Source organism: Mastomys coucha, unplaced genomic scaffold (assembly GCF_008632895.1).
Source record: "Mastomys coucha isolate ucsf_1 unplaced genomic scaffold, UCSF_Mcou_1 pScaffold22, whole genome shotgun sequence".
NCBI lineage: Eukaryota > Metazoa > Chordata > Mammalia > Rodentia > Muridae > Mastomys > Mastomys coucha.
This window is the reverse complement of record NW_022196905.1, coordinates 202,471,738-202,484,218: the sequence shown is the minus strand read 5'-3', so window position 1 is coordinate 202,484,218 and position 12,481 is coordinate 202,471,738. Positions and strand designations below refer to the sequence as shown.

The window sequence follows — 12,481 nt, the reverse complement described above, 5'->3', positions numbered from 1 at the left end:
TTTCCCTGATGACTAAGGATGTCGAACATTTCTTTAGGTGCTTCTCAGCCATTCGGTGTTCCTCATTTCTTTCTTTTCTCAGAATCTTTCTTTTCCTTTGGGGATCTACTCTTCTTTTATCATTGTATTTCCATTCTGCTAGGGCTTGGATAGGAAAAGAAATGTCCAGTAAGAAGAACCATATGCTAATTATGAGGGTCATGTACTTTGACAAATAGTTCTTAAGTTGAGAGGTAAGCAGACCTTGCAACCATTTTCTTCACCATTGAGGTGACATTTCCATACATCTTTTGAAACTGTGTCCTTGTATTTTTTCTTATTTGTTTATAGATCATTTTATTCATTTATATTTCAAATAATATCCTCCTTTCTGGTTTCCCCTCCATCAATTTCCCATTGCATATCACCTCCCCTCTCTCTCCTTTGCCTCTATGAGGGTGCTCCTCCACCCACTCACCTACTTCTGCCTTACCCCTCTAGCATCCCCCTATGCTGGAACAAAGGGCCTCCCTCCCCTTCCACTGGTGTCAGATAAGGCCATCCTCTGCTACATATGTATGTGGAGTCCTGGTTCTGTCCATGTATATTCTTTGGTTTTTGATTTAGTCCCTGGAAGCTCTGGGTGGTCCAGTCAGTTGTTATTGTTCTCCCTGTTAGGTTGCAATCCCCTTCAAGCTCCTTCAGTCATTCGCCTAGCTCTTCAGTTGGGGTCCCCGGGCTCAGTCCAACGGTGGGCTATAAGTATCCACATCTGTATTAGTGAAGTGCTGGTAGAACTGCTCAGGGAACAGCAATATCAGGTTCCTGTGTTCCTGTATTTTCAATTGTCTGTACCAGCAGAGAGCTAAGTGCTGGTAGGATTTTGCTATTGTCATTTCTGTGGCCCATCTCCATTTTTCTATATGTAAATACATGCCCTTCCTCACAGAGCAATTTATGATGTTATAACTGAAGAGTACATTTCTATCTAGGAAGTGGGGTTTAATAGAAGAAAATAGGACACTGGGGTATCATTTTGAAGGGTATGGCCTGTCCATGGAACACCCCCACCCAAACACACAGCAGGAGATAAGCAATTTTTCTTTACTTAATAATACATATCCTCTATGATGTACCAATTAAACAAATATTCGTGGACCAAAGGTCAGGACACAGTAAGCCTTCCCTTATTAAGTTTTTATGTTCTTTAGATATTTTGTCATGGTAAGAAAAGAGCTGAATAACATAGATTCTAATAATTTGAATTAAAGTGCCTAGTTATAAAGCAAAATTTTTAAAAAATATTTGAACTTTAAAAGAAATGTTAAGTGTTTAAAGAGACTGAACTTTTAAAGTGCTAAAATTTTAAAGACTGTGAAACTTTTAAATGTAGGAATGTTTTATGATATTAATATTAATAAAAGGGAAGATTATGGTTTCATGGTGTTGTGCATGTTTGTGAAGATGACAGTTCAATTTTGCTGGCTAGTTTTATGCCAATTTCATATAATCTAGAATCATTTTGGAAAAGAACCCTCAATTAAGAAAATACTATCAGATTGGCAGTGAGCAAGCCTGCAGTGTATTTCCTTGATTGATGATCAGTGTGGGATGGGCAAGCCCTCTGTGGACAGTATCACCCCTTGGCTGATGATCTTGATCACTATTAGAAAGCAGGGTGAGTAAGCTGGTAAGCAGCATCTTTCTGTAGTCCTGGCACCAATTCTTGCTTCCAGATTTCTGCTCTGAGTTCTTTAACTGACTTTCTGCAATGATGGACATTATAACCTGCAAGATGAATAAATCTTTAACTCTTATTCATGCAAAGTGAAATGAATATTTGACCTAAATTCAGCCAGACAGCTGTTGTCAATATTTTTGAACCTGGAAGGGGTAGAAGGTTAGATAACCTTGTGAATATCTGATATATCAAGAATTCATCTAGTTAGGCCCAATTCTGTAGAATTTATGCTGTTCTATATTAATTTTTCACATGCAATAGAAGACTCACACTTGTTTATATTTAAAATTTGAATGAACAACTCCTGAGTTGTTTCAATGAATTAGCAGAGAACCTGAACAAACAAGAGGAAGGGACTAAAAATTAGCCCAAAGTTATAAACCAGAGACAGCCAAACTTGAACATTATTAAATAACATAATGGTTTTTGAGCAGTTTACATTTTAGGTCACAGGGTAATTATGTAAAACAAAGATCAGAATCTCATTTTCACACATGCTTTAACTCATTAATACAAAGTTTATCATTTAATTGGATTAGTGTAATTAATATGAAGATGTTATAAATTAGATCTCAAGGCACAGCATGAGGGCTATAATATTGTTGGGCACAGCAAGTGGGATATTAACATCCATTGGTCAGGAAGGGATTAGGTAGGGGAAATGATTGAGCTTGGAGGCTACCCTTTCAGAAAGGATGATGCTCGAAGTTAATTGGCTCCACATACTACACTATTAATATTATTGTTCTTTTCTGAGACTTGCTTAATAGGTTTGTACAAATATTAAAAAAAAAAAATCATGCCAGGTGCCTTTATAAACCCTGAACAGAGACTGAAGGCTCAGAGCTGAGCCTTTGTAAGCATACAAGCCTGCTTAAGACAAAGCATATAAGCTTTATGAAAAACATTGAATGCTGTTTGTATTCTTGCATCTAGGCTGCATCCATGTCATTATCACAGAAAACTAAGATGACAAAAGAACCAAACACACCTTCAAATGAAAATTTTATGAGAACTTCCTTTTGTGTTTCAGTTTAGAAATTCTAATCTATATTTTTAATGAGCTCCTGGAAAACGCAGACGAGAGCTCTATTTTCATTATTATTTCTTAAGATTCTAAGGGGCTAGTTATATTATATTTTGAGTTGATTTAGATTTATTCTCCTTAGTTTTCATTGAGAAGTACATGCAAACATACGAATTCTTCAATTACAAATAATGGCTTTATTTTGTTATTGTTCATGCTTAGCAGACATGCTCAGCAGGGCTGCCCATTATTTCCCTACTGTGATTTAATTTAGTTGCAGCTGCTGCCAGGATACAAATGCCATGATGTGCTCTTATGACATCACCATCATCCTGAACAGTATACTAGTGTGGACTAGGATGTCAAGAGTGCCAGCATTTAAATAGGACTTTTAAAAAACCCTGATGCTGAAGCATAGAGTCTCTCTCAGTCAGTCTGTCTGTCTGTCTGTCTGTCTGTCTCTCTCTGTGTGTGTGTGTGTGTGTGTGTGTGTGTGTGTGTGTGCACGCGCACGCACGCACATGCACATCCAGAAGCATGTATGCCAATAAGGCATTCAGGTAAAGGTAAAAGACAGTATGCATGATCTGGTTCTTGTAGAGAGAATCTCTTGTGGACTGTGTGGAAGCATCACCAGTCAATAAAATATTTGATGGCCAATGGGCTGAGGCAGAATGAGAAAGTGAGACATTTAGCAGAGAGTGGGGAATTCTGGGATATAGGGATAGGAAGAAATTCAGCTTCTGGATCCTGTGGAGGTCAGATGTATGAAACTGAGAAGAAGCCAGCCATGTGGCTGAACTCAGATTAAAGTAAATGGGATAATAAATTGAGTAGAAGGGGAACCAGCCTAACTTATGTTCCAGGCATTTATTGATAAATAAATAGGCCTGCTAGTGGAGTCCCCTTATTTGGGAACTTGAGTGGGGTTGAAAAAGGCAGCAGTTACCGGTTATCTTTCAGCTTTCTTTCTGAGATAGTAATTTCTATTGTTTCGCAGCAAGGTTAGTCTTTTAACTCAGCAACCTTCTTAAGGTAGAGATGCTGGGGTTTGAAAGACAGAGAAAGACACCTCATTCAGCTTCCTCACTTTGGTTCTATGTTTGAACATAGGTCCTCACATTTGTACAGCAAGTGCCTTTCTTTACCCATGAGCCATCTTGGTAGCCTCAGTCCAGTATCCCAACAACACATGCTATCATAGATGCAGAGTTAAAATGTGATGTTATGGTTTGTGAATGGAAAGGATAAAAGACTGTTCTAGAGGAATATTTCATGTCCCCAAAACATATTTAATGTAATATACTGTTACTCATTTTAAGTTATTTCCAAGCAAAGTTATTCCCATAAAATGCTACATACTTAAGGAAATGATTATAAGAATGTTCCCAAACAAGGTGTAAACGTGGACTTTCTCTACAGTTATAGCTATTCTAAATATGCTCAAATCTTTATCTACTGTTACTAAATATATTTACCATCCTCTGTATGTAAATGTATGCATGATTTATGCATGTGTGCACATTCATCTGTGTGTGTAGATGTGTGTGTATAAAGGTAAAGACACATATGAAAGCCAGAAGTTGGTGTCAGGTATATTCTATTACTCCCTATCTTATTACTGTTCACAAGTTCACTGATTAGAAAGGTTAGTCACCAATGAGGCCAATGGTGTCTCCTAATTGTGCCTCCAGACTGTATAAAAACAAAATATATATATATATATATATATACAAATGAAATGCAGCTAAAATATTTAGAAACCAGGTCTGTATAATTTCAATTTTAAAATGAGTGTACTGATGTTCATGTACATCCATGACCTAGAATCATTTCTTTGGCCATTGTACTTTCTAATAAAGTATAGCTTTTTAGCCACAGTGAATATAGCCCATGCTTGAATAACAAGAATTATAATAAGAAAATTTCTTCTAAATCACCACATGCTTTCAGTGCAAATTTGACCAACCCCATGCTCCATAAATTTGATTCAAACTCTCCTAATACATAAATTCCTGGGAAAGAAATAGACATAATTTCACTTCTTGCACACCTGTGCAAGACAGTGTCCTATAAAACAAATGAAGTATGATTAATTTTAATTTAAATTTATGGCCCAAAACCAGATGTGCTTTACAAAATTGTTATATTTTTGAGATCATACACAATTATATGTAGGTTAAAACTATGAAAAACATGCAGAATAAGGCATTTTTAGATCTGATACAAACAAAAGAAACAACGACCAAATGAAGAGACACATAAAATACTGGTATTTCAACTGAATATAATTTCTGAATAGTTTACTTTAGGAGTTTGGAAGGGTTCTATGATACAAGGTTGTTGATATTGTTAAATGAAAAGAACAGATATGAATCAATATAGTTATTAGCATCTAAAAATGATTTTGTTTAAAATGACTAAGAATATCTTAAATCAAACCACATGAACTAATCAGATAATTATTCTCATCAAATAGTGGCTCAGAATCATGTTTTAAATAGTAGAAAAACATTTATAGAATAATACAGTCAACTTTGTATATTTCACTCAATGAATTTTGATAGACCATTGGTTTTTCTGTTAAAACAGAACCAAGAAGCTCCAAGCTTTCACACAAAGTCCTATTGTGGTACACCATGACTCTATTGTGAAAAACAGATCAGACTAACCTATTGTTCCAGAGTATTAATAAGAAATGCCCAAGTTGACAATAGAAAACAAATAACACTCATATAAACGAATTATATTCAAGGCATTTGGAATATGCCAGTCCAATCCACGAAATCCATGTTTCAAGTACATTAATTACTGTATCTAAAGAAAGAGAAAACAAATCAAACAAATCTTGGGGTCTATTTGCTCCAAAAACCAACTTCTCTGATTTCAGAAAGTTATAGATATATGGACAGTTATGCTCATTGATGAGAACGAGGCCACAGATGGAGTTTTGCCATCATGTGCTTTGCAGCCTGATCTTGATAATTAAGGGGCCAAAACTAGCTGCATCTTGGAAGACACTGTGCAGGAAAGTGGAACTACTGAGAGTCAGGAAATCCTAAGTGAGAAGGAAAAGAGAAATGATAGACAAGCATATGGCTAGGTATATGAATGTTCTTTGAAACAGAGGAGACAACTTTAGTCATCTTCACTCCTTATAATCTTAGAACATGGCTCATCCACTGTCATAACTAACCATCTCACCAGTGTCCTCACAAGATTTTCATCATCATAAATTTAGGAATAGCTTCTTCACATACCAGATATTTACAATCTATTAAGTCAAATCCAATCTAATAATGCAGTAGGGCTTTCACTTCCACACAGAAGACATGGTATGTCCTCCACAATGGAGGACATGACATGTATAAATTGTCACAAAGACAGAAGAACATTTATAAAATCTACAGCTATATGTCTTGTTCCCCAGTTACATCCCTAGATACATGCAAAACAGGGAAACATAGCTTTCATATAAATATGACATTTCTAAAAACATGGACATGTTTATATATAGGTTCTAGTTATCAATCCATTAAATACAATAGTTTCCCAAGGAATTTTCAAGGGAAAGAACCCCAAGCTGCTGTGGTGTGATGACTAATGGATGCCAATTTGACAGAAACTAGACTCATTCAGAAGACAAACTTTTGGACCAAACAAAAACAATTTTTAAATTCAGTTAATTGAGATGAAACATGCATTCTGAATTTTGTAGGCAGTTATTCATGGTTGGGAACCATGACAAAAATAAAACCGAGTATTAGACCTGAGCATCAGCACTTGTAGCTCTTCTCAGCATACATGATGTCATGCTGTCCCTGCAAAGATGGACTACAACTTCAAAGAGTAACCCCAGATATATCCTGCATCCCTTAACTCATTCCTAAGGTGATATATAACAACCAATAGAAAAGTAACATACATATAATAGAAAAACTAGGGTAATACAGGGAGCATACTTCTTTCCTATATCATTCATTCAACTCCATTGTGTGATTCTCTTTCTCTTTCTATTCTCTCTCTCTCTCTCTCTCTCTCTCTCTCTCTCTCTCTCTATATATATATATATATATATATATATATATATATATATATAGATGTGTGTGTGTGTGTGTGTGTGTGTGTGAGTGTGTATGACATGCTTTTGAGTAAAGATTACTTGTCCAGATATAGACCTTTAGATAAAACAGATTCTCTAAACACCCTCAGGAAATTTTGTTGAAAATTCCAGTGATTTCACAGACAAGGCAGGTTAAAAGAAAGACATGCGTGTTTGTCCTTAACACCTGCTGTGAATATATTCAAAGTATTACTAAAATATTTTAAACATGGATTCTGCTACTGCTCCATGTTAACTTGTGAATTTCTCCTTAAATTTTCAGAATAAAGAACACAGTGTCTATGCCTTATTCCAGAAGATGCATGTCCTCATTAAAACTATTTTTCAGTTGATTTCAGTTGTGTCAACTCGTGATTAACCACACTAATGAAGGGGAGTAACAGCACAGAGAACTCAACATGGAGAAACGCAAAGCAATGTATTTTGGGCATCTGTGTACTTCATTTCATTTTGCAGCAGAGTTACAAACAACAAAGTGGTTTTACTTAAAAACATAAGACTATTACAATTCTCCAGTACTCTATTTATTTGTTTTAATAGATATAAAGGCAAACTAGTGATGCTGCAGTGAGTACAAAGAATATTAAATGATAATTTTTAAATTGTTACAGTAAAAACTGTAAAACCTGAGATATGTATGAACAAGAAACTAGTTAATAGGAACACATATTTATTTGTGCTATATAAACATTATATATATATATAAACAAAATATGTTTTATATATAAACAAAATAATTTTTATACTTGTCTATATTTTATGCACCAGAAAGATTTTGAAGTACTATAGAAAAATTGAGTGATATCTAATAGTAAAACTGTTTTACCAAAAAGGTATAAATGGCAACACATAAAAATATAATATCACAAATTTCTCTTTATTCTTTCAACAAAACATGTAACTCATATCTAAAATATAAGAGAAATCTACTTATATTTATATTTTATAGCTATCAATAAATAAAATATACTAAAGATATGCATCCATAAGTTTTGTTCTACTTTATCTTGTATTGAAGAGTGCAATTAGATTTTAAAAATGTTTTCCCACTGAAGAAGATGTTAACTGAAGGAATTAGAAATGCATTAGAAATTAATACATCTTAACTTTGCTTACTTATGTCTCACGGAAGGTTGAAAAATTCTCTTCTTCCCAGGCTAGTTCACAAATGGTGATACATATATCTCAATATAATATGATCCTGAACTAGAGATAACATTTATGTGTTTTTAAATATTAATAATGTAGGTTTTGTCAAACAACATTTTAGAGTTGATAGTATAGAAAATATTGTAGGCCTGGGGTATAGAAAGTAGTAACATGTTTTTATTTCATTCAAAATAAGATTTTGTGATTGTAGGAAAAGAGAAGTTTGCTCAGTGTTTATTACAAACACACAATAGAAACAAACATCACAGTGAATTCCACCGAACACTGATAAGAACTATGTATGCTAATGATATTATGTTGACACCAATCCAGTTCTTGTATTTTATTAATAATCTATGATTTGCAATAGCACATAGAATTTAGGGCACTGGAATTGGCAGTCAAAATTCCCAAACTCAAATCCTTACTTTTCCATTTTGGAGAACCAGCCCACGGGTAGGAAGCTGACTACCTCAACTCTTCAATACACTTCTTGAACTCTGAAGAGTTATTGCAATGGTTTAAAAAACTAATAAATTTTATTTATAAATAATAATAATATTACAAACTTTTCATAAATTTTACCTAATATTGTATCATAAAATCCTTAATAAATATAACTTCTATGACTTATGTATAATAAGGCATTATTATAATACTTATCATTGAAGATTTAGTCATTCTTTTAGTACATTTACTTGTAGTAAGCTCTCCTATGATAATCAGTTTTATACAAGTAAAGAATAGTCATCATTCAACACACACCCTGCCCTCCCCACAGTGGGCATTAGAGTTTTATCATAACAGCACTTATCAAGAATGACAAGTTTAAGTGTTTACAGATAATTTCTAGTTGTCAGGGTTTATAATTCAACCAACCATAAAAATTCATTTTCCAAGAAAAAAATGCACTTCATTCTGCTTGACATGTTTTCATTGGATTTCTTCTTAGCATGATTTATTAATAAACCAAGAGAAAAAATTATTTAAATCCTCGTATGAAGACTCAATAAATAACACCATGGGTATTATAGTAATATAATGTGAAGAAGATACTGTGGTACCAATTTTGAAGTGTGGTTGGGATGCAAATGCTTGCCTCATATGTCAGATACATTGCCCTGATGATGGTTCACATCCAGATCTGCATATTATTTAAACTAACATTCAAATATTTCTAGATAGAAGTTCTTAGTTTAGATATTAATTATACACCTAAATATCTAAACATTTAAGGATTATCTTCCAATCAAGGAAAATTGTGAGCAATAGACCCTTAACAAGTGGAGACTTGCAGGTCCTTGAGGGGAACTCATTGAGAGATGGCCAGGAAACACTGAACCCTCCATCTTCTTCTCTTGGTGTCCTTGCTTGTAATGTAAATGCTTTGTTCCCTAATGTTATCCCTTTCCAGGTACCCATATCAAAGGTGCACCTCTTGCTTAGATTTGAGCCTCCAGGAAAATGTTCCATAACCAGCTTTCATTTTCAGCTTAATTGATGTAAGTATTTCATTATACCTAAAGGAAAATGACAGATTCCTAAACAATCCTTCCTTACTGGATGGTAGCTGTGCAGAGAAAAGTATTTTCTCATGCATAAAATTCATGTTCTAAAAAATTAAAAACACATTCTGGATCTAATGTCACAGGATCTAGTGAGCGAAGCTCTTCAGATTGTGATGAGATGAATATTCTCATTATCATGGCACGTGCTTGCTGGTCTGGACAGCTTTCCTTCTTCAGGTGAGCTAGGAATAGGCAAGCTCTGGGTTGTGAGGTAGAGAATACTATTTAGGGCCTAGCATTTTTTTAAGGGTGTTCCATTTTAAATGAAATAGTTTAATCAATCAAAGAGGAGACAGCCATGATATTTCTTTGGAAAATTTGTACAAATAAATCTACTACCACATTGGTACCCCTGAAAAATAGTACCTTGTAACAATCAATAAAATTAGAGATGGTGAAAAAGTTTAAAATCTCAAATCAGTAATCTAAGCCATGTTTCTAAAAATAAATGCCATGCTAACATATCCATGCACACAATTAGCTTCTTTCTAACTTTATATACTAAAATAACATTGTTACTGCATATGTGTTTATGTGTTTAGAATTTTTAACTTAAACAAGGCAATGAATAGTATTTCTAAAGAATAGCAATTATGAACATATAAACATTTTTATATTAAAATAATTAGATTTTTACCTTGATCAAATGGTTTTTCTGGATTCCAAGTACGGAAATAATCATCCTAAGGGAGGAAAATAACATGATTTAAGTATCTATAATTAATTAAGTACATGGATTAATATAATATAAAATAATTCATAAAACATAGAAGCAATATACAAACCTCTACTTCCTGCAATGGCAAGCAGCAAATTTAAAAAAGTAAAAAGAAAAGGAACAAGAGAAAAAGAATAGTTATCGAAAAGGAACATATTGTTTGTAAGTTAATGTAAGTTAAAGAAAAGCATTTCAATAAATGTACTCATTTTCATTGGAAGCCAAGGGTTACTGTAACAATTTAATTATTTTTGTTGCTACTTCTCTTAAATATTATAATGAGCTACTTTCAATTGCAATTCAATGTGCAATATAACATGCAGATAATTACCCCTAAGCTAATAAGCTGTAAAGCATCTTACTAGATTCCAATTATAGGACTTCATTTCCCACTAGTACAATAGTAAATGGATCCATTAATATAACAGGGAAAATATCAAGTGATTCTGCAATAGCCCATAGAGTATAAATAGACTTCATGCAAATCATTCACACGTTAATTGAATAACCAAGGAGTTCATCAAAATGCAATTGGGAGATTGAGAAAATGCACACCTAATTAAATCCTGGTTAATATTTAAATATTTAATATGGGGAAACATATATATTTATTATGTATTTAGTAAATGTAACTGAACAACATAAAATTGGAGCAATGCAAACTAACAAAATTTAAAAGGCAAATCCAAATGAACCTCGTATAGGTTTGATTTTTAAAGTCTTGGAGGTTACTTCATCCATAGTGTCATCAGTCACGAATAAAAATGATCCTGCAGCTCCAACTAATACACTCATTTTATAAAGATAATGTGGTGTAAGAAACAAAACATATCATGATGAAGTTGCAATAATTCCTGAGTGTACAACCCAACTCAGTCACTTAGATAAAAAGCTAAATACTCATATATTATTAAAAGGAAAAACAAAGTATTTTTCTTTTATTACTTTGATTTACATATAGACACAGACACAGACACAGACACACACACACACACACACACACACACGCACATACACACATACTGCATCCTGCTTCCTCTCACACTCAACCAGTCTTATTTTCTTTCCCTCCCACTTCTTTTTATATCCCTCCCAGGTCCTTCTCCCACATACATATCCTTTTTTCTATATTTTTCAGTTTTGTAGCTAAAGTTTTAACCAGGAGTCTATTTGTCACCATGGGTTAGACACTGCTTTTTTGTTGTTGTTGTTGTTGTTGGTGGTGGTGGTTTTGTTTTGTTTTGTTGTTGTTTTTTTTAATATAGGGATTTCAGCAGTGTTTACAGTTCACACTGCAAAATACTGTCACCCCCTCACATAGAAACTATAATTAGCATACATTTCCATGTTGAAAGATAAGCTCTTGAATCACATCATGATTGTTGACATTGGTCATCTGCAGACTTACTACATATCTCCTTCATGATATCATGATTGTATCATGGCAACATGATAACACTCTCCAGATCTTCCCCTGTCTTCTTTGTCTTATATCCTACTCTGTTGGTAACCTCCCTTGGGCCTAAGGAGAATATGAAAAACCCTACTGAGGGATGAACACTACTCAGTTGCTACTTATTCTCAGTATTCTTTGCAGCCACATGTTTCTGAATTTTTTTCATGGTAAAGAGGAATTTCTCAGATTAAGACTGAGATGATAATTTGTTTGTTGGTATAAAGAAGTATACAGCAGTATGGTATAAAATTTTAATTTTAATTATAGAAATAATCACAACTATTAAATATTATTATATCAACTCATTTCCAAGTTAAATTTCATTTTAAAGTTATTTTCTTATTATAACTCCTCACCACCATCTTTTGTGCTACCCACACAGGTCAAATGAAAGAACAGAGCATTCCTTAGGAGCCATATTTTCAGTCTTGGTTTGTGCCCAAATAAGGTTATATTAAGAGGGACAAATGATGACAGTTTGCACTAATAGGATCTGTTCTAAATTATGTAACATTAGATTAATGGACAATAGTGTCCCATGGGTAATTAAATAAACATTGATTGTTTAAAGTCTTTGGAAAAAAACTCTCTTAAAAAGCAATTACTGCAGAGTATAATTTTTGCAAAACTTAGAGGTAAAATTAAATTACTTCAATAAAAATCTAAAATAGCAGGGTCATAAATATGCCTAAGTGGTAAAGAGTATGTACTATCCCTAAA

General features: G+C 33.7%; 1 protein-coding gene across 4 annotated transcripts in view; it reads right to left on the bottom strand.

The window, feature by feature from the left end:
- Spock3 (SPARC (osteonectin), cwcv and kazal like domains proteoglycan 3) overlaps window positions 1-12,481 on the bottom strand; it is a 355,249-nt gene that overhangs the window by 209,141 nt on the left and 133,627 nt on the right. For 3 of the 4 annotated variants that reach the window (XM_031339932.1, XM_031339934.1, XM_031339931.1), the window contains exons 3-4: window positions 10,373-10,381; window positions 10,225-10,270 (exon numbers count right to left, since the gene is read on the bottom strand). In XM_031339932.1, coding sequence (XP_031195792.1) covers window positions 10,225-10,270; window positions 10,373-10,381 — 55 coding nt within the window. The remainder of the gene's footprint in view (window positions 1-10,224; window positions 10,271-10,372; window positions 10,382-12,481) is intronic. The other variant, XM_031339933.1, reaches the window with a different exon arrangement.